We start from the raw sequence: 24,282 nt of genomic DNA on the forward strand, positions 1-24,282 counted from the left end.
GCCAGGCTGTAGGAAAATGACAACTGGTAATTCTAACATTTCCGAAATACCTCTGCAGCAGCCACTTCACTTGCTGTGCAATGCACTAAGGAACACCATCTTTCATAAAAATGATCCTACCTACACATCCACACTGTTGAAGGATTGAAATTATGTTGGTGCTTGGAAGACTGTCATAGCATTTACCAGTGACAGTACAGGTAACAAAACCTACAGGATACATCTCCTTGAAAATATATGCCCTGCAATAAACAATGCCATCAAGTCGCACCAGTCACCTTTGCTGAATGAAGTGGTACTAGTTGATGTGCGTGCGGGTTTCCATCGCCCATATTCCACAAACCTGCAGATTGACATGTCCTAGGAGGTGGAAATGTGCTTTGTCTGTCCAAACAATGGTCCATGGCCATTCATTGTCCAGTTTGATACGAGCAAGAGATTCCAGAGTGAACTATTGTCTTACTGGCAGGTCAGCAGGAAACAATTCCTGAGCACAGGTGATTTTGTACAGATAGCCACACAGGATCTTTTGTAGGATTTTATGCACCATCCTCACATGCATGTCCAATGTTCAGGCAGCCCGCTGTGCACTGCATGCATGTTCGCATACCATCACTAAGTTCTTCCTGCAGTGCTGTGTCCACATTTTTGATAGATGTCGGATCAACTTCTTTCCTCTGTCTGCCCTATTGCACTTCAAAAGAACTGGTCTTTTAGAATTTTTAAATAATTTTCTCCAAACCCTTAGTGGTCATCAGACCAAGGCCTTTTTGCATACCCTTGAGTGTCCGGAACTTCTGCAGGGCTACTGGCGCACCGTCACCATTCTTGTAAAAGAGGTTTACTAGCAGTGTGCGAGCCTTCATGGAGTCATATTATGTAAATTGTGAAGGTGGAAGGGCAGAAAGGAAAGGAAAGTGAAGACACTTGATGTCAGCTCCATCAGGACTTCATGCAGAATCAGTGGTGATTTGTGAAAATGCATGCTGGACCAGGATTTGAACTGAGAATCTCTTGCTTACTACACAGTTGCATTAACCACTCTGCCCTATGGAACAGTGTTTATCGCAACTGCGTGGACTGCCTCAGTACGCCTCTTGACTGACTCATAGGACCACCAAGCACCACTTGTCCGCAGTCCCCATGCATGTATTCCATGTGTGCTACTTTGAGATTCCTGCAGTAGATCGAACATAATTGTACATCCATACTGAATGTCATGGATAACTGATTCTCCTCGATGGGCAATGAATCCACAACCTTAAGTGCAGATGCATAATTAAGTTCAATGTCATACGGGAATCTCAGAGTAGGGAGCATGGAGGACATGGATGGGAACTGCAGCTAGATGATGATTGGTGGGAATATGTGTTGTCTGAGAGGTGTACCAGGCTCAAATCTCAAGCTAGCACATATTTTCACTTGTTGTTGCCAATTCTGCATAAAGTCTTGATGCAGGTGACATCAATAGTTCCTTCCCTTTCCTTTCCTCTCTCGCCCTCCACCTTCAATTTATATAATATGTACTGTAGCTGCAGATTTATTGTTGTGTCTGTTCATTCAGGCATGTCCGAAAGAGCAGACAGCACACATTCCTGTCATTCATGTAGACAGTCATAATGGGCATTGGGCATCTCAGGTGCAAACTGAGGAATGGCCATGTATTGCACATCTGTTGGTGAGCATATTCTGATACTTAATTGTAGTCTGTTGGTAAAATTTTTGTTAATGTGTGTGTGTGTGTGTGTGTGTGTGTGTGTGTGTGTGTGTTTGTGTTTGTTTTCTGTGACATTTTTCCCTGCGGAACTAGTATGCTGGTCAAATTTGACATCATTCAGAGCAGTGGTTCTCTTTCTACCTGAATTACAGGTGTCTTATGTGTGTAGCAATGTTGTTTGAAAATACAGGCACAGCATGTAATTACTGAACAACTGGTGACTTCAGGTTGCCTAATAGAGCATGCCAGATTTGTGTATTACCTCTAGCAACTCTCAGCTCAGCAGTGATGCACATCTTTGAACCATTTTCTTGTAAGTAAAACAAGTTAGCAACTCTGTTTGCAATCACTTTGACTTCACTGTTAGTATCTTGTGTAACTGTGCAAGTGTTCTCCAATATTACTGTGTCATTGTTGTCCATGACCTAACCCACTAAAGTGAGACTGTTTCTGAGTTCTGGCACACACAAAATGTTGTTTCGACATGTACGCCGTCTTTAGCTGTTACTTGTATAGTGCTGCGGCCTGTAAGCATTAAATTCGCTTTCATTTCTGTCACATGTGTGAACACTTTTGGATTGGTGTACATATGTGATGTGCATTGCAGCAAAAAAGTTTTGGTGTTGCAAAACTTCTGAGCAGGCTCATTTATAAAGAAACAGCTTGCACACTTAGTTTCTTCTTGAAAAAACACTCATCTTCTTTGCATCCCTTCTTGGTGCATTTGTACACTGATTTTTCCCTTTTTTAGTTTTTTTTTATTTTGTTCCAATTTGTCACTGTCATAGCAATTTTTGACTTGTCCTCGAAACATTTACCTAATTTAACAAACATCGCAGCACTTGCAGTTTTGCTGCCTTTCTGAATGCTTGCATTGTGTTCTTCCAAGATTTTTACTTTCAGTGTCTTGACATCTGGTAGATTGTCATGGGATTCAATAGCACATCTAAAATTTTCGTAGTTTTGAATGCACAGATCGCATCTAGTTGAAGCTGTACCTGAAGTGATGTAGTGCGACTTCTTGGTTGCTTCAGCTCAGTGTGATTGATGGATAAAATCAAGTCTGCTTTTGCTTTTCTGTCTGCCACTGGCCATGCTTTATATGTGACATCTGCAGCAGCAAGCATTTCACCTGTGCCAGTCAGTGCAGATAATGGTGTTTCCAAATATTTGTCACCATATGTTGTTTTTGATGACTAATGCTTTGACTTGTATTCTCTAAGTCGCACCGAGCGAGGTGGCGCAGTTGTTAGCACACTGGACTCGCATTCGGGAGGACAACGGTTCAATCCCGTCTCCGGTCATCCTGATTTAGGTTTTCCGTGATTTCCCTAAATTGTTTCAGGCAAATGCCGGGATGGTTCCTTTGAAAGGGCAACGGCCGATTTCCTTCCCATTCCTTCCCTAACCCGAGCTTGCGCTCTGTCTCTAATGACCTCGTTGTTGACGGGACGTTAAACACTAACCACCACCACCACCACTAAGTCGCACGACTGGATATCCAGTTGAAATCCATGTGCAGCAGTCATGTGTGCCATATTAGTCATGTTAATAGATTTATTTATTTATGCACTTTTGAGCTTATGAATTTGTTTTCATCTAATCAAAAACTGTAACTCTTGCTGAGCATGTAACTTGGCCCCATAACCTTTTGGGATGTGGTTTGAAAGTACAAGTACAACAAATAATTACTGAACAACTTTATTTTTAACTCACTGTGTGGAGAATAACACAGAACTAAGAACATTAGACTTGAGAAAGTATGCATATAGTGACATATATTACATGGTGGTAATATTTGAATCTTGCACCTTGCGAGGTAGAAATGTTGGTGATAATTCTAAAAGAAAAAGAGACTTAATTGAGTTTCTGTGCATGTTTTATTACATGGTCATAAAAATTTAAATTTTAATCAACATGAATGCAATGAATGAATCAACATCAATGCAGTGAATAATGTTGAGGCAAATCAATTGTTAATTGGCAATGGGTGGGTTACTGGCCACACTTGAGTTCTATAAGGCTTGTTCTAGTAAGTGAAATTATGCCTGAATTAACCATCGTCTCCCCCCCCCCCCCCCCCCCCGCCCCCCCTTCCAGCTGATCTCCATTCTACATAAATGACTGCAGCATTCATATTCACACATAAATTTAATGTACCCAACAAAGCTACCCACTCTTAAGACCTCTGTAGATATGCCTACCATGTGAAGTACTTTGGACACAAACACTTGCATTTGCAGTTTTTGCGATGGAGAAACATTCAGAAACAATGTGATACAGATACAACTGAAATAGAGAGAACAGTAAATGAAATGCAAAACAAATCCTCTACTGGGTGGGATGAAATTTCCCCAGTATCTTAAAAAGTGCAAACATTGCCCCCCCTCCCCCCCTCATCTTCCTTGTACAGGGGCTAGAATAGGCCCAAGATATTCCTGCCTGTCGTAAGAGGTGACTAAAGGAGTCTCATACGTTTCAGCCTTTATGTGATGGTCCCCTGTTGGGTTTGACCTCCATTTTTCCTAAATTGCTCATTGCTCTGGTGTCTTAACTCGGATTGAAAAATTACTTTCAAAACAATCACTTAATCTTAAAACATCAGTAAAACAAATCTAATGAAGTTTCAAATACACCTCAAACCAGATAGAGCGCAATGGAGTGTTATGTCTGATGATGATACAAAAATAAAATTGGATGATAAAACTACTTTCCTTGGTGTAATGCTAGACTGTCTTCTCTCCTGGGAGCATCACATTGACTTATTATGCCAAAAATTAAGAAAATCAATTTATGCAATGAGGGCAATGCCACAAGTTTCCATATATGAGCGAATGAACATTATATACTATGTTTTAGTGTGTACATGCCTCACATGTGGGCTTGAAGTAGGGGAGTGTGCTGATGCCAAGCATGTAAATAGCATATCCATCCTTCAAAAAAAGGCAGTAGAGATCATTTATAAGCTTAGTTATAATGAGTCTTGTAAAGGAATTTTCAAAAGTAAGAATCAACTAACACTGCCATCAATATATGTTTATAAAAATGTTCAACTAATTTTAAAATACAAGCACTATAATAGTCTAAATAGAGATGTGCACATTTACAATACTTGGAGAGACTATGATTATAATGTGGAAAGACATAACACAGAAAGTGCAGACGACAGCCCGTATTGCATGGGGATCAAATTTTATAACCAACTTACAAAAATTTATGAAGCTCAAGTGGAAAGTGATTTGAAATGGTCTGGAAGGAGTTTCTTATCATTAAATGTTTTTACCATATTAAGGAATTCCTTTCAGAGGGGGACAATACTTTCATGTGTACAAATAGCATTCATATGTACCAGTAATCAAGCAATATAACTTTTTTATCTTTATTTTCTGTAATTATTTGCACAAAATTATGAGAGGAAGTGTAAAATATGTACACAATCCAAAACAAATCCTTGTGTTTGTCTATGGAGAATGGATGAGTGAATGAATGAATGAATGAATGAATGAATGAATGGAGTATGCTCAGAGAACTGCAGGCCATAAAGATTGTGGTTCATGCTTGGTCAGAAGACAATGAAAAGAAAGGCACTATTACCCAAAACATAGCTTCACCAAATTTGCAAATAAATAAACAGCTAATTAAAAAATATATAGTGCTGCTCACAGCCATTTAAATCACAATTTGCTCTCCAAACCTTAGTATCCCACACAATTTACACTGACGCCTGTGACATCACCTGACTTCGTTTCAGTATGTTACATTACCTTTGTTTTACTTTTCTTATTCATCTTTGCAACCACATTTCAAGAGACTTTCCATTCTATTCCACTGATCTTTCATGTCCTTTGCCATTTCTGACAGAATTAAAAGGTCATCAGCAAACCTGCAAATTTTTATTTCTTCTCTGTTAACTTCAATTCCCTTTCCAAATTTCTGTACAAGTTTCAGATAACTCATTTATTCCTGTATTTTATTCCTACTGTCAGATTTTCAAAAAGTGTAATCCAGCCAACAATGTCAAAAGGTTTCTCTTAATCTACAAATGCTATAAACATATGTTAGCCTTTCTTTGGAACCCAAACATCTTCACTGACATTGGGTTCTACGTCTTTCCACTCTTCTGTAAGTAATTCATGTTGTTATTTGGTAACCATTGCTTATTAAACTGATGGTTCCATAATATCCAGATCTGTCAACACCCGTCATGGAGTCAAGGATCTCAAAAATGCTGATGGAATGTCATCTGCTCCAGGTGCCCTGTTTCGAATTAGTTTTTCAGCCCACTTTCAAATTCTCGTGGCATTATAATATTTCCCCTCATAACTTCATCTACTGTTTCTTCCCTTTCCTTAACATTGTCTTAAAGTTTGTTTCCTTTGTACAGCCCTATATATTCCTGCTACTTTTCCTTTCCTTCTTTGCTTGATACTGACTTCCTGTATGAACTCTTGCTATTAATATAGGTGCCTCTTTTTGTTCCCAAAGTTCTTTTAATTTCTCTATAGCTGGCATCTACAGCTTTGCATTTCTCCTCTAGCCAGTCCTGCTTTGATATTTTGCACTTTCTTTCAATCTCATTTTTTAGATGTTTGTATTTTCTTTGCCAGCTTCATTTTCTGGACTTTTATGTTTTCTCCTTTCATTAATTACATTCAATATCTTGTGTGTTATCCAAGGATTTATAATTGACCTTTGCCTGTTCACCAATTTATTCTCAACTGCCTTCAGCATTTCATCACTGAAGCTACCTATTAACCTTTTATTGTATTCCTTTCACCTGATCAGTCAGTTCTTGCCTAATGGTCCCTTTGAAACTATCAACAAGCTCTGTTTCATTGAACTTATCTAGGTTCCATCTCCTTTAATTAGTGTTTCTGCAATTTCTTCAGTTTTAAATTGCAGTTCATAACCAATAAATTGTATTAGTGTTAACATCTGACCCAGGAAATGTTTTGTAATTTAAAACCTGGTATTTAAAAATTCCTTCTTACCTTTATATAATCTATCTGAGACCTTTTGGTGTCTCCAGATCTCTTCACGTATACAACCTAATTTTGTAATTTTTAAACCAAGGGTTAGTAGTTAATAAATCAAGTTTTGTGCAGCAATCTACAATACAGCAGCTTCCACTTTTGTTCCTTCTGGTCCATGTTCTAGTATTAGTCCTATTTGTCCTTCTCTTCTTTTCTCTACTATTGAATTCCAGTACTCGATGCCGTCATCATTAAATCATACAGTAGAGCTGCATGTCCTCTGGAAATATAAATGTTTCCCCTTGATTTCAGCCATTTGCAGTGTCAACATAGTAAGGCCATACAAATTAACATAACAAGACCAAATCGGTCAATTATCCAGACTGCTACCTTTCTTTTGGAGCCATATCTCAATCAGGCTTTTCTACAGATAGCCCTCTAATGTGGCACATTGTAAGTGACACACACGAGAATGATACAGTGCTGAAACTTTGTGGAACTTGCCAAGAATTGTGTAGAAAGTGACTGTGAGTGAAATGCCAGCACTTCATTGCAGTACTGATTCTGACTGGAAAAATACTTCATACGTTTTACACAAATAAAAAAGTCAATGTTTCTTATTTGATTTGATATTTCTTTTTCTCCTCCTCTCGTCTCTTCACCTCACCTGCCTCCTGTCCCCTTTAGAATGTGGGTGTATTCCTCCAAATACTTGTGTTTGTGCAGCATCCTATATTACAATTCAAACATTAAATGTGAAATTAGGTTAGAAAAAGAATGGTGATTTAAAGATACATGTTGCTGTATTATAGTTCTGGTTGCTAATGGTCTCACCCTTCTCACTAAATCTATCCTCATCACACTAATGTTTTTAATAGAAGGTAGAAGAAAGATAATCCTTCATTTGTATAAAAATTCTTTTGCTCAAATTATGAACTGTAACATATCTGTAAATGTGACATATACCTCAAAATTACTGAAACATTTATTAAAATATCAAGGAAACTGTCTAAATATGATAACTTTTGAAAATTATATTCACATTCTTAAATTCCCCAGTTCCAAACTAACTGTGTGTGCCTTATTGACAAACCTGCACTTACTATTTCCTGTTTTCTTTATAACGTTTTTGTTGCAGGTAAAGTAGGAAAGAAAGCTACAAAAATAATGAATGCAAAAGAAAAATGTGCAGTCAAAGGAGGAGAAAGCATGAGCACAGTTTCAAAGGAAAGTCTGAAACATCTCACAGAATTATACAAAGAAACATGCAAGCGATATGAAGATTATATACGTAACTTGATGGAGTTCTGTGAAGAGGCTGAAATTGAAGAAATAAATCGACAAAAAACCATTGAAAACTTGAAAACATTATTGGAAGCACGGTAATTCACTTTTTTATGGTATGTTGTTGGTAGAGACCTGGAAATGTAGTATCTATTTTTGGCAAAATTTGGATATAATATTTTCTTTTTAAATGATTACACATAAAAATGAAACTGGCTATTTTAAAAAGGAGGAGGAAAAAAAGGTGGTGGCTGGGGAGGTTTTTTGATTGGACTGTTTGCTTGTGCAAAAATTTCCATATTTATGTTCTTCTTTTGGCTGTATTTAATTTTCAGCAAATGACTGTTTCTGTCGAGAAGCAGCAGCATTTATCTACCTGTGAACTCAGTGTATCTCCAACATGAGGTGTTTCTAGACATTATTTTTCTGTATACTGTCCAATTTGATAGTAGTAACATCAGCAGAATATTAATTTTGGCTCTTTGTGAGCATTCATAGCAGTGCTACAATTAGAATGGACAAAGTACTTAGTGTAGAAGTAGAACCAAAAATAACACTATTTGCATGTTAGGGGAAGAATTTCAGTGCAGTGAAAATACACTGACAGATTTTGTTTTCTGGTTACTGTTGTGCAGAGTGTAGGCACTACAGACTAGCAGTCTGCCATGTGCACAAAAAATTAGAATTTTGTCGGCCAGAAGGGAGAGAAGCGGTGTGGGGAAAGAAGCCCTGCCTCACTCTCATGCCCATGTTCTGTGTTCCTGTGAAAGCAGAACTGACTCATTAAGGCTTTCGTGGCCACTTGTTGACAAACTGCCTACCGGCTTCTGTCTCGGGTTCTTCGGCTGACGTTCATGTAATGATTTTACTGATGTTTCACCAGCACGAGTGGATGGGATTGTCAAAGCTTCAGCCTCAATTGCTGGTGGTGAACTGGAGCCAAGATCGCAGCTGCAGACACTATGTACCTGGCACACCAACATCCGAAATAAAATTTGCCAATGTGGAAGTTCTGGCTGTAGAAAACCACTATCACACATGCTTGTTCAGAGAAGCTGTAGAAATACAAAAACACATGAACAGTTTCAATAAGAAGGAGGAAAGCCTTAAGTTAAATGGATCCTGACTTCCCGTACTGCAGCGAATGACCATCACAGGTAGCAAGAGGAGAACTGTACCGGAAATGACCGAGGAGAAGCCCTCGGACGTTGTTGTGCCAGGTAAATTTAGTCTGCGGCCGTGAGCTCAGCTCCAGTTCACCACTGGTGATGGAGGGTGAAGTTTTGACAATGCCAGCCACTCGTGCTGGCGAAACGTCAGTCAAATCATTACATGAATGTCGCCCAAAGAACCCAAGACAGAAGCCGATAGGCAGTTTGTCAGAACTGACTCATAGTCACAGTATTTGCCAATCCCTTCTTGTGTTCTGGGGGTCATAATCGAAATTCATGGTGGACCAAGATTAGTCTTCTCACTCATTTCAAAATAAGAAAAGAAAATGACGAGCAACTACCAACGCAAAGCATTTGGTAAGGGCTACTGGGCAATAGTCAAATAACCCACCCTAAATAAATAGCAAACTTTCTTTATGTTTGCTTCAACAACATAACAACATTTTTAAGAAATTACAACACAAATTTCCAGACACATATGTCTTACTCACCCAGGATGAACCGCCAAATTCTTTGGTACTCTGGAGCCCCAGCCTTTACAGCACCTCTTGCCTTTCCATGTTACATGTCTGTCTTCCTGCTATTCTTTTTCCTCTCCTTTGGGAGACATGTTTTGTGTATTTTCAGGAATGAATTCTGAAGTTTTGTTTGCCTGGCATTGCAACAGTCCTTTGCCTGTTTTTTCCTTCTTTCTTCATGCTCCATCTCTTCCCCTTCTTCTGCTTCAGCAGTTGAGGTCTTTGTTTGTTCTTCCTCCCTGTGAACTCCTGAAGGCTAGCTCATGCGTTTGACACATAACACGTGGCTGGATAATGTATATTTTCTTCTCCAGGTTGACATGTAGGGTTCATCCTTACCCCCAGCACAGACTGGAGCCAGGGAGGGGTGATTGCCTGAGCTTTTATCTTCCCAATTGTCATGTGGTCCCTCTGTCTGGAGTTCAAGGTGTAACATGAAGTGTGAACAACCAGCTAAGGTGGGTTAGCCCGCAATCTGAGGGGGGTCCCAGTCAGAAGGAATGTGCCATCGGAGACAGTCTGAAACATTTTTTTTTTTTTTTCCCCAATGATCCAATTGTCTAATAAACGTAAATGGATTGAGACTAATGATTAAATGATTCTCCCAGCTTCATCTCAGTTCCTCATGGTGTCACACATTGGAGAAGGCCAGTCTTTTGCTACAGTGAATCTGTTTATTATTCAGAAATGTGTTGATGCAATTACAGGCCCCGTGAAGTCCTGCTCTGCTTCTGGAGACCAATTCTGGTACCACGCACTGTGGATTTTGAAGCCATGCCAGATGGCATGGACGTCGAAGACCCCTAGAGGTCTCTGCACCATCGCACAGTAAGCATGGCGGCGCATGCCTCCTGGACCATGTTTAATGTGAAGGCGCCACAGTGGAACATGTGGTCCCAATGGCCAGTAGCATCCCCAATCATGTGTTTAAGTGCCTGCCTCTCGCTCAGCCAGTCGGTCTGATCTTTGCTTGCGACTATTGACATCTTGCCTCAGACAGCGTATTTACGTGACTTTGTTCCGTGTACGAGTGGATGTGGTTGATTCATGAGGTCTTCTTGTGACTCCGTTGTTTCTTGCTTGTTGTGGTTCATAAGGTCTCGCTTGGTTGTCCTTTGTTGTTTGTGTCCGTCCTCTCCTGTTTGTGTTGTTGTTCGCGGCAACCCCGCAGCTGTTCCGGTCGCAGTTACAACACCAATTGTGATTTTCAAGCCCAGCAACTACTTCCAGCTTCACTCCTCCATGGATATCCTGTTCATGTTGAGACCCATTGTATGCCGAATTCTTCGTGTGTTGTTAATTACTTGATGGTCTGATCAAAAGGGAAATCCAACATTATCTCTCTGATATTGATGTCATTGTGGTCTATCGGGTAATGTAAAAGGTTGATGGAAACTTGGTACCTACACCCTATCTTTTTCTCATCTTTGAACGAGTTTTGCTTTCATCGAAGATTAAGGCAGGCTATGATGCCATCATGGTCCGACTATACGTTCCAAAACCGATGCATTGCTGCCAGTATCAACATTATAACCCCACTCATGAGTCCTGTCAAAACACGGCCAATTGTATTACTTGTGGTAGAGACACTCATGAGAGTGATTGCCCACCTACGTCTCTACAATGTATCATTTGTAATGGTGACCATGCCGCCTTATCTCGTGAGTATTCTTTGTATTTCGATGAGCAGGTTGTTCAGGAGATCTGAGTGAAGGAAAAAGTACCATACCCTGTCGTCTGCAAGTTGTTACCTAGTTGAAACCCCTGCATTATATCATCTGGCACTTATAGTGCTATTCTGCCTATGCCTTGCTCCACAGAGTACATGGCCGTGCAGAGTTGTGATCTCCAATTCTGTATTGCAGTTGTGAAATCACCCTGTATCATAGTAGCATCCCCACCTCCTTCTCCTATTGCTGCACATCAAGGCACGAAATCTTTGCCCCCTGCGGCAGTGAAATCACCTGCTACACAACTGGCAGGCCAGAAAGGACACAGGGAACACTCCAGCGATGAATTCTTACATTTCTTTAGCCAACAAATGCCTGGGGCTTTGTCAGCCAACCATAAAAGCTCTAAGAAATTGAACAAAGGCAAACAGTCTTCTCCTTCCCTGAGTTGGAGATCCCCTTCAACAATGCTGCCATGTGATACCCTCATCTGGCCAACCTCCATTTCACTGGTGCACTGCCTAGCATTTTTCTACCCTGGAGTCTACAGGCTGATCTAGGGAGAATGCCGACACCTCTGTAGATTTCATGGAACAGGATCCTCTGCAACCTGTAGCAGGGAGTCTTCGAAGGCTGGCACTTGGCAGCTGCCTAGGTGACTGCCTTGTTTGTTCCCTCCTCCCCATTCCCCATTATGACTCTTCTCCAATGGAGCATTTGTGGCATTACATCCAACAAGGTGAAATCATGGCTGCTCTGGAATTGCAGCATCTGATTGTTTTCTGCTTCCAAGAAATGAGATATCATCCTTGTGATCTCTTTGACGTCTTGTGTTTCCTTCCAGTCTGGTTTGATCTTCTCCCTGAGGATGGTATTTCATCTCACAGGGGAGTCATGCTGCTGATCAGGGATGATGTCTATAGCCAAATCATCTCATTGAACACCCAGCTGCAAGCTGCTGCAGTCCACATTTTCCTTTCTCATTACACCTTTATTTATTTATTTATTTATTTACATGTCAAGTTCCATAGGACCAAATTGAAGAGCAAATCTCCAAGGTCATGGAATGTGTCAGTACATGAAATTACAATGTAAAAGTAATAACAGATAAAAATAAAATGTTTATGAACCCAAAATAAGTCAAGCCACAAGTTTAAGTAAAAGCAATCAACAGTACATCATAAGAATCGTTTTAATTTTTCAAACAACTCCTTGACAGAAGAGAAGGATTGGCCCATGAGTAAACTCTTCAGTTTCACTAAGATTTTAGAATTATTGTGGTAGCTTATTGAAAATGGATGCGGCAGTATACTGAACACCTTTCTTTACGAGAGTTACGGAAGTCCGATCCAAATGCAGGTTTGATTTCTGCTGGGTATTAACTGAGTGAAAGCTGCTTATCCTTGGGAATAAGCTGATATTGTTAACAAGAAATGACAGTAGTACCCATTTCTGATCCAAAAATATCGTTTTAGAATTGGAAGACTTACCCCAAAATATAATACCATATGACATAAGCGAATGAAAATAAGCAACCTAGACTAATTTTCGTGTCAAACGATCACTTACTTCAGATACTGTTCGAATAGTGGAAATGGCAGCATTATGTCTTTGAATGAACGTGAGATTTCTATGACAGTTTACTATCCATATGAACACCTAGAAATCTGAACTGTTCACTTTCACTAATCATATGCTCATTCTGTGAAATTAAAATGTCAGGCTTTGTTGTATTTTGTGATCAACACAATCAAACCCCTTAGTTAAATAAAAAAAAAAAAAAAAAAAAAAAAAATGCCTAGTGTTCGAAACCTTTTCTTTAACCCATTCAGTACGTAGCAGAGAAAAGAGAATATAGCATTTTCAGTTGTTAAACAACTTCTAAAGCCAAACTTTACATTTGATAGCAAATTGTGTTATATAAAATCATCAATTATCCTTACATACACAGCCTTTTCAATAACTTTAGCAAACACTGATGGCATAGAAATAGGTCTAAAATTGTCTACACTATCCATTTCTCTCTTTTTATAAAGGCTTCACTACTGAGTGCTTTAATCATTCAGAAGACTGACTATTCCTAAATGAAAAATTACAAATATGGCTAAGTACAGGGGGTTGGGTTGTTTTGGGGAAGGAGACCAGACAGCGAGGTCATCGGTCTCATCGGATTAGGAAAGGACGTGGAAGGATGTCGGCCGTGCCTTTTCATAGGAACCATCCCGGCATTTGCCTGGAGCGATTTAGGGAAATCACGGAAAACCTAAATCAGATTGGCCGGACGCGGAATTGAACCGTCGTCCTCCCGAATGCGAGTCCAGTGTCTAACCACTGCGCCACCTTGCTCGGTACTAAGTACAGGGCTAACATGTGCAGCACAGTACTTTAATATTCTGTTAGGCACTACATAATATCCATGAAAGTCTTTAGTCTTCAGTGATTTAATTATTGACTCAATCTCTTCCTTGTCTGTATCACATAGGAGTATTTCAGACACCAATCTGAGAAAATGCATTTGCCAAGAGAGTTATAACATTTCCTGTAGAAACTAAATTTTTATTTAATTCGCCAGCAATTCTCAGAACATGATTGTTAAATACTGTACATATATCTGATTTATCAGTGACAGAAATATTTTTACTACAAACTGACTTTATATTGTTGACTTTGTGCTGCTGACCAGACACTTCCTTCACAACTGACCATATGGTTTTAATTTTATCCTGTGTATTAGCTATTATATTTGCATACCACATACTCTTTGCCTTCCTAATAACTTTTTTAGCACCTTACAGTACTGTCTGTAATGGGCTACTGTAGCTGATTGTGACTACTTGTAACATTTTGATATAATTCCCGCTTTGTTCTACATAATATCCTTATCCCACTAGTCAGCCGCCCAGGCTGCCTTTTACTGCTAATACCCTGTTTAGAACATTCTAATGGAGAGCAACTCTCAGAGAGCATGAGAAATGTGTTAAGGTAAGCATTCTATTTGTCATCTATGTCATAGGCTTTATAAACATCCAGTCAATCTTGTTCCTTGACAAGGTTTAAAAAACTCTCTATTACCATTGGATTAGCTTTCATACATACTTTGTAATTATATGTGACATTTGCTTGAGTAGAAAAGCCTTTTAGTGTTAAAATTTGTGCATCATAACCTGAGAGGCCGCCACCCTTTTACTAACAGAATGCCCATCTAGTAATGAAGAATGAGTAAAAATATTGTCTATGGCTTTGCTACTGTTCCTCTGCGCCCTACTTTGAAAAAGCACAGTCTGCATCAGCTCAAATGAATTTAGGAGATCTACCAACACCCTTTTTCTTGCACAATCATATACAAAATTAATACTGAAGACACCACGTATAACTAATTTCTGGTACCTCCTATAAAGTGAACCAAGAACCCTCTCTGGCTTGACCAGAAATGCTCTGAAGTCAGAGTTAGGGAATCTATTAACAACAATTAGAAGTTTAGTTTCACTAAATTCAACTGCCCCTGCACAACATTCAAATATCTGTTCAGTGTAGCGTCGTGATACATCTGTGGAGTCAAATGGAAAATTGTATTTTAGGTACATGGCCACTCCCTCACTATGCAAGGAACTCCCTGAAAAACAGCCAGCAAAGGAAGCCTCTGAATTGCCAAATTATCAAAGTGGTGCTCCGATATATCAATGTTTTCACAGTCAACATCTATAAGCAGTTAACTAACTTTCTCTGTGTTGTGACTCGTGCCGATCTTTCAAAGTGCTGCCTCGCAGTTACGTGCGTCCTCTACATGCGGGCGCTGTCTGCCAGCCATGCAGCAGCCGCGCCACCTAAGTGGCCAGCCAGCCAGCCAGCGGCTGCTAGAGTTGGACTCAGTGCTGATTTGACTGTTACCGTGTATGCATGTCTTACTTCTTCTACTTGCTCTGTGACTTACATGTATTGTGTCGTCTTTGAAATATATGTGTTCAACTTGACGTTATAACAATTGGCGATGAGGTAGTGGATTTTTTCTTTTCGTTGTTGACCCACAGGTTTCCATGGCTACTTTAGAGCAACTTTTGCAAGGCCTCATAGAACAGCAAACGCTTCTCACGAATGTGATTCATGATTTCGTCGCGGCATCAAGCGCGGGGTGTCTCTCGTCGTTGTCTCCACCTCTTTTTCCTCCTTATGATGAGACAGCGGAAGACTGGTCCGATTACGAAAAACGTCTTTGACAGCACTTCTTGGCATTTCATGTCGCAGACGAACAAATATGTAAGTCTCTGTTCCTTTCATGGATTTCACATCAAATGTATTGGTTGTTGTCGCAATTGGCTCTTTTGATAGATCCTGCGCTTTTGTCCTTTGCTGAAATGTGCTCACCTTTGTCCGTCTATTTTCAAAAGCAAACGCATGTGGTAGCCTCTTGGGTTGACTTTTATCGTTGTCAAAAATAACCGAATCAGTCCTATCGTGCTTGGGCTCCTGAACTTCACGGCCTCATTCGAAAGTGTCAGTTTGTTACTGAAGTTCACAAAGAATCCTATGCTGATTCCATGGTACGGGATGCTATAATCTGGTCGGCACCCGACAAAGAAGTTAGGCAATGTGCCCTCCAGTTGGCAAATTCGACTCTAGATGAAGTCCTATCTGTGGCACAGTCTTTTGAAATTTCTCGCGCCATTGGAGCACAAATAGAGGCGTGGGGTGATGTCAGGGAAATACAACCTCTGTGCGCTGTTAACGGCGCGTGCGGCATGTCTCCGCCGGCCAACATGGCCGCAGTACACTCCCAAGCGCAGCCTCAGCCTAACCGTAAACAAACCTTTAACAAACTGCAGCAAAACTCCCGGCAACTTCCTTCATGTCTGAGGTGTTTTACGAAACATTCACGGGAGGATTGTTCCCAACATTGGGCCATGTGTCACAACTGCAAAAAGAAGGGTCATGTGTCATCCGTTTGCAAATCCGACCGCATACTTGATGTTCATGAACATGATGCTGATTCTGATTTTGTGTTGTCTGTCAATTGTACCTCTTCCCTTTCAGGGAAGTTATTCCTCAATGTCCAAATACTTGGTCGAGATGTTCGCATGCAGGTGGATACTGGTTCTGCTGCCACTATCATCAATTCTCAAATGTATCTTGAGTTAGGTTCTCCAATCCTGTCACCTGTCACTAGGCAATTACGGACTTGCAATAAACAGAAGATTTCCCTCTTGGGATAATTTGATGCTGAGGTATCTTACAAATCTGTCGTTTGCGCTGTTCCCATATTTGTGATCGATCATAGTAACGCAGAGAATCTTTTTGGTTTCGATGCCTTTCACGTTTTTGGGTTCTCCATAGATGACTCTGTCAATATCGTCTCTGATGCTAATACTTATGCTCACTTGGATTCCTTGTCAACGACATTTTCATCCCTTTTTTCTCCTGGGTTAGGCCGTGCAAACGACTTTGAAGCTCATATCACACTCAACCACTGCTTGGCCTAAGTTTTTTCGGGCTCGGCACATTCCTGTGGCCCTTCGTGATCGGGTCAAACAGGAGCTGGATCATCTCACTGCTTTAGGGGTCTTGTTTCCTGTCATGTCCAGTGAGTGGTCCTCTCCTGTCATTGTCGTTGCTTAGCCCAATGGCGATATTCGTCTCTGTGGCGATTTTAAAGCCACTGTAAATGCTCAATGATTCATCGACACTTACCCTATGCCCCGACCTGAAGAATTGTTCACTAAACTTGCTGGAGGCCAGTATTTCTCTAAAATTGACCTGTCAAGCTTATCATCTACTTCCTCTCGATGCTGCTTCCAGGCAGTTTCTTGTCCTTAACACGCCTTTTGGCCGCTATCAATGCCAACGATTGCCATTCGGGGTTGCCAGCACCCCTGCTCTCTTTCAGCGATTCTTGGAACAATTATTGTTCCCTGTCCCTGGGTGTATCAATTACATGGACGACATTGTTGTCACTAACTCCACCACTGAAGTCTTACAGACTGCCGGTCTTAAGTGTAATCTTCAGAAATCACAATTTTTTTCAGGCATCTATCACGTACTTTGGGTTCCAACTCTCTCGGGATGATATTCGTCCGCTTCAGCAAACTGTCACTGCAATCGATGCCCTCCCTCGCCCTACATCTGTTAAGGAACTGCAGGCCTTCTTGGAGAAAATAGCATACTATCACAGGTTTTTACCATCTGTGGCTTCGGTGGCTCAGCCATTGTATCGCCTGTTGCATAAAAATGTGCCCTTTCACTGGTCTGCATTGTGCGATGCGGCTTTCCAGAAATTGAAGACTATGCTGAAACAGGCCCCGTGCCTGGCTACTTATCAACCTGGCCAACATCTCATTCTTGCCACGGACACCTCTCAATACGATGTTGGTGCAGTCTTTGCGCACCGTTTTTCTGACGGTTCTGAACAACCCATTGCATATACCTCCAAAACGCTCACGGATGCCCAACGAAAATATTCTCAAATTGAAAAAGAAGCTTTGGCCATTGTTTATGCTCTTCATAAGTTTGGTGTTTTTCTATATGGATCCAAATTCCGTCTTGTTACGGACCACAAACCACTTGTTTCCTTGTTTCGTCCATCAACGTCACTTCCCGATAAGGCTGCACACCGCCTCCAGCGTTGGGCTCTTTACTTGTCTCGTTTCAATTATGAGATTCATTTCCAGCTGACGGCTCAACATACGAATGCTGATGCGCTGTCTCACCTTCCCACGGGTTCTGATCTGGCATTCGACAGGGACGAACTTTTGTGTTTCCACCTGGATGCTGCCGAGCAGCAGGTTGTGGATGGGTTCCACATCACTGGGGACCGGCTGGTGGCTGCTACGGGTTCTGACCTTACCCGCTCCCGGGTTTTAAGCTGTATTCAGAAGGGTTGGCCAGATCGTCTGCCCGCTAAGACTTCTGATCCGTTGCGGAACTACTATGCTTTGTGTTACTGCCTCACGGGTAGGGATGGTGTTATCCTCCTTTCCACCAAAAATGCTTCCCTACGTGTTGTGGTTCCTGCGTCTTTGTGTGCTTCAGTCTTGTGCCTACTTCACCAAGGGCACTGGGGTGTGTCTCGCACAAAATCTCTTGCGCACCGTCATGTGTATTGGCCTGGCATCGACTCTGAAATCGCACACATGCCCGCTGCATGCGGCCCTTGTGCGTCACATGCCGCCGCCCCATAGTCATCTTTGTCACCGTGGCCTTCACCTGAGAAGACCTGTGAGCGTATTCATGCTGACTTTGTGGGACCTCTTTTAGTTACTTATTGGCTACTCGTAATTGACACCTACTCCAACTTTCCTTTCATTGTCCTTTGCACGTCGCCTACCACTGCGGCAACCACAAATGCTGTAGCTCACATTTTCTCTTTGGAAGGCCTTCCCTCTACTCTTGTTAGTGATAATGGTCCACAATTTGCCTCTTCCGAATTTGGGGATTTTTGTGCCCGTCACGGAGTCATGCATGTCACGGCCCGTCAGTTGCATCCACAGTCAATCGGTGAGGCAGAACGACGATGATGCGCTTCTCCAATTTCTTACTTCTTACCATTTCACCCCCATGGCCAACCACAGCCTGGCTGAGCTCTTACATGTCCGACAGCCCCGCACACTACTTCATCTTCTGCAGTCTTCCACCTCACGGACGCCGGTGCCTTCGCTTGGCTGGTTCACCGCCGGCGACCTTGTATGGGTCTGGGGTATGGCAGGCGGCCAAAATGGAGGCCTGGCCACATCTTATGACATCGTGGTGAACACCTGTATGAAATCCAGATCGACACGGGTGTTGCAGTGTTTCATTCAGACCAGCTTCAGGCTCGTGTGCCAGAAACGCCTGTTCCGGATGCCGCTACACCACCTTTGGCTCTACCTGACGCTCGGGATCTTGGCATCTCTCATTACTCACAACGCAGCCCTCTCACCATTATCTTGGTGCCAGCACAAGAACGGACACCAGCTGGAGACATGCCCATGCAGGAACCGGATGACCATCATCTGTCGGAGCAAATCTACTCGCCTCCTTCTCCTACGGACGCCGATAATCGCCCATTTCTCCTGTTATAACAACCGAACTTCCCGCAATGGGCAGATTGGTGCACGGGGCCCCAGCAGATTCGACCCCTACATCTCCTGTCATCTCGACCCGTTATCATCGGGGACACTTCCATCCGTACGGGAAGCCTCCTCCTCGAGACTTTACGGCCAAACAACATCTATGGACGTTAGCAATCTACAGGCCACCTCCATCAAAACCAGTGCAAAAATGCAAAGGGGGGAAAAGTGTTGTGACTTTCAAAGTGCCGCCGCGCAGTTATGCACGTCCTCTACGTGCGGCGCTGTCTGCCAGCCATGCACCAGCCGTGCCACCTAAGTGGCGAGCCAGCCAGCGGCCGCTAGACTTGGACTCAGTGCTGATTTGACTGTTACCGTGTACACATGTTTTACTTTGTCTACTTGATCTGTGACCTACATGTATTGTGTCGTCTCTGAAATATGTGTGTTCAACTTGATGTTATAACAATACTGTTCACCCAATATTTGTGTTCTCTGACCTCCTCGCACCCAAATGTGCGTCTAAACTATCTCTTTATAGTTGCACAGACCATGTGCCAAAAAAATACTCATGCAATGAAACGACAAACAAACTACAATAAATCCTGAAATAAAATACTGCAAATTACCCCTCCAAATTATCTCATAATCTAAACACAGATACAGTTATTTCTTAACCTAGTCTCCCCTTTTCTTCCATCTCTAGAGTACACATATCCTGTTTGACCCACCTGTCAATTTTGTACTCATCCCAAAATAATTCATTAAATGCTTCTTTTGCCCCACTTTCAATTTTTCTCCCTTCTCACTATCTTAAACTCCTCTAGAGTCCACAAATGAGGCAATAACGATCGTAAAGTTCTGCCATACCATCACCAATCAGTTACAGTAAAATCACATTTCTCCTTGAGATACCATTCTGTCCAAATATCACTTTCTATAGTAGAATCAAACTCACTGTATTCTCCCTTAAAATTATTGACATTAGTAGCTACAACATCATTATCATGAAATAAAGCATTACTTTTTACTTCTACGTCATTACAAACACCCTTACAAATAGGACTTTCAACAGCTGCTGATACATCATACAACTCACTACATAAAACCTCATTTCCCTCCATCAACAATTCACCAATATAAAAACCGTCCATACTTTCACCATTCTCTGCTGTTAATCACATAAATTGTAGCTACAGCATTGTGCAATTTCAGAATCAACAGTACCATTAAATTCTGCTGTGTTTTAATTTAAACCTGGCCATAATACCTTTTCATCTCCTACACACTCCTGCGCCACATTAATTTCAGATCACACATCAAATTCAGATCTGCACTCATTCTCAAACAAACATTCAAGATCCACAGATCCATCCAGAATTTGGGATTCACCTCCATTAGTAAAAAGATATGCACAGATGTCTTCCTCTGAAATATCAATATCAGCAGCTTCAACTTTCATAACTTCAGCACATAAAACATCACTACTACCGTCCTTCAAAAATAATTCACCAATATCCTCTGATACACACACAAATTCATCAACAGCTGGCGAGACTAATTCTACGCTGCCCTTATTAACCTCCTTAACAACTTTCCCCGTCACATTATCACCTGAGACATCACCACATTCATGACTATAACCACCGCAGTTGGTTCCTCTTTAGAATTTTCTTTACCATCTAACTCCACCAAATTCAGCTCCACCTCTGCCCCTTTTGGCACATAGAATCTTTCATTGTATTATCATTCACACACCCTTTCGTCTCACATTCATAAAACAAATCATTTAGCCCTAAATCGTCATCATCGCCTTTATCATTATCTTAGGATTATGCCTTTAATGTACAATCTAATTTGCAAATTTACCTATTTGATTCTCATCTCTTACTAATTTCATTTCAATATTCTGATGCCTTTCGGCTGATTTGTTAACACCTATCACATTTCCTTTCACTCATGTCCTATTAGTCGCCACTGTATTTTGCCATCTCTGGACCTGAGATGTAGCAAAACTTAGTTTCCTGATCTCCCATTATGATGGTTCATTACGACAGGTGTCGGTCCCTCAAATCTATGTTATTGGTGTCAGTCCCTGTCAAGTAAGTATCTGTTCCCATTACTCTTTTGAAATTTATCATTGGATGTGTTCCTGTTACCATTTCCCTTATCAAAACTGCCATTTGCATTTTGTTGATAACTTCCTGGATCTCCTTAATAGTGGTTACTAGGACTGTAGTTATGATTTCCACTCTGAAAATTATTTGTCTACTTACTTTGCAGTTTAAATTTCTGTGCCCATTCTAATTTTTCTACAAAGTCCAAAAATTCATCTATTGAGTTGCTAGGACTGTGCACTAGATCCCACTGCAAATTTTTTGGTAACCGCCTTTTTAACATCGTAATTTCAGTAAGCACTCACAATGGACGTTTTACGTGCGTTAATCTCACAAGTTCACGTTTACAAAATTCTCGCATTGACCTGTTCCCATATTTAAATGTTGGCTCATTCAGAAACTCAATTTGGAGTCACGTTTGCTTTGCTTTACTCCAGAACTTGTTCAGGAAACTGCTTTCAGGTATTTCATAGGTAGTGTGTATATTTGCCCACAATTGCTGCTCACCTTCCAAATGTCTTTTCACGAATTTTATCTTCACCTTGTCACACATTCCCCTTATAAAACCTTCCCTGCATGCTGTTAGAAATTTTACTGGGTGATATTTCCCGTCGTCTGCAAAACATTTGACCAATCCCGAGTTCTCCACTGAACACTGATCACTGTAGAGGTTTGATGTGCAGCTAAAGAATTCAGTTCACTTTTTATTTCATTGACTTTTTTTTAGCTTCACTATTTTCAAGTTTAATTCCAGATTCCACTTGTTCCTTTATTTTATCTACTTCTTTCTCCCCTTTCCCTAGTCGAACGGACAAGTGGTTTATAGCCTCTGTCGTCTCAGCCATTAGAGCACCTTGCCTACTCATACAATTTCTTACGTTGCCTCCCAGATCGGCATGCAGCTTCTCCACCTTATCACTGAAATGTTTCTCCGCTTGATCTACCTTAGAGTCAAGTATCCTAACTTCATCAGAAATTTTGCCCATTTCATCTCGAATCGTTTTTAATTTTCCGTTAATCAATTCCTCGATTCCACTAGCCAGTTTACCTGCTTCATCTTTCACAACCAAAGACATTTTGGATTGAATCGAATTTATTTTTAAATTTACATCAACCGTATCGGTTTTAACACAATCAATTTTTAAATTTACATGACCCATATTGGTTGACCAATTTTGAATCACAATCCTCTTACAATTTGCATTAATTGCGAAATTGTGTCTCCCTCAAATTCATCTCCCTTGCCTGATTTTGGACTAAATTCACTGCCGATCACACTCTACCGCTCTGACTTTAGGCTAAGCGGCTCACTAGTATTTTTGGACCAACACAAACTGCATAATTTTAGTGACATCTGTTATTGGCGATTGAACTATAGAGTCATACATAAACTCACTATCAGTGCAGGTACTTAGCTTTGTCATGCTGGATCATGCTATGGTATTGCTGCTGATGTTGCAGTTGAAGGCAATGCTGAAGATCTTGTGGCCTCTGCTGTGGTACTGCAACCGCCGCTGCGCGATGAATCGCCATTGAAGATGCCGCTGCTGGCTGCTTTTGATGTCGCCGCTTCTTTCGCATTACTTTTTTTTTCACTCCTAACCACTGCTAATGCTCGGTGCACACAACTGTTGCAAAATTCATAGCTCAGAGCCCCCACGCAAACTGCCTAAACTGCCACAGACTTGGGACCTAGCTCACAGAATGTCATCAACTGCGAGAATTACAATTGTAATTTCCCACCTGTTAAAGAAACCTAATATACAGTCCTGAACTGATCTCTCATTTAACTTTTGCGAGAGGTCCTGCCTATTGAAGTTCAGATAACACTTTTGGAAACACTTTGCAGAATTCAAATCCAATTTTAAAACTTTCCACAGTTCATATTCCACAACTAACACTTTCCAAAATCCAATCCTGCTCCAACACTTTGCAAGCTTCTTACCCCACAAACACTTTCCAAATTCCTATCCCAGACGAGCCCCCAATTTCGAGCTATCAACCCAAAGATGTTTCGGCTCACATGCTGTTCCTCTTCATCAAATGTCTTGGCTCAAACTCATCAGGGGGTTGAACCACATGTGTCACATTACACCCCCTAAATTAGACACTTGTGACCCTTTGTTTAAATTGTCTGGCTGATGGCAAGTTTGAGAAATACAAAGTTAACATAACATATAATAACAGTAATAATAATAATATTGGGAACTAAATTAATGATTCATAAATGATGTAGGCCACACAGTTGCAATTTGGTTAGAATGATGTTTATTTAGAAAGCAAACTAATAGCAAAAGTGGTCGTATTTAGAGTTACTGTTACACTCAAGTGCATATCCATTTGACATAGTTCGATCATTCACAATCTCATCGCAAATTACAAGTTCAATTCTCCACCTTGTTGACTATGCGAAAAGTTAGTGTTCACACCAGGCACACATCTGCTCACTGCTCAGAGACTAGGTCCAGCAATACCACACAACGCAAAATTTTCTGAGTCACTTCAGTTCCTAGCTGCCTAAAGACCAACTGTCTACTTTTTTGTCTCAATCCAAACTGTACCCTCTGGTGTCTCCAACCGAAGTGTACTCTTTGGAGTCTCGATCAGAACTTTCCGCTTTCGCATCTGCACCAGTACTCCCTCTGCCCATCCCCAGCTGCATTTTCTGTGTGCTGAGAATCGTCGCTCAACTGGCTAGTGCAGTTCCCTTCCCTGAAGCTGTCCATCTGATTGGCTACATCTTATTTTACATTTTAACATATTTATATAATCAAATCTTGACCACTTTCATGTTC

General features: G+C 41.1%; 1 protein-coding gene across 4 annotated transcripts in view; it reads left to right on the top strand.

Moving 5' to 3' along the window:
* The window catches only part of LOC126299007 (coiled-coil domain-containing protein 77-like), a 198,542-nt gene that overhangs the window by 137,951 nt on the left and 36,309 nt on the right, over positions 1 to 24,282 (top strand). For all 4 annotated transcript variants that reach the window (XM_049990639.1, XM_049990640.1, XM_049990642.1 and 1 more), the window contains one exon: positions 7,829 to 8,072. In XM_049990639.1, the coding sequence (XP_049846596.1) occupies positions 7,829 to 8,072 (244 nt within the window). The remainder of the gene's footprint in view (positions 1 to 7,828; positions 8,073 to 24,282) is intronic.

The sequence above is a fragment of the Schistocerca gregaria genome, chromosome X, assembly GCF_023897955.1.
Source record: "Schistocerca gregaria isolate iqSchGreg1 chromosome X, iqSchGreg1.2, whole genome shotgun sequence".
Classification (NCBI taxonomy): Eukaryota; Metazoa; Arthropoda; class Insecta; order Orthoptera; family Acrididae; genus Schistocerca; species Schistocerca gregaria.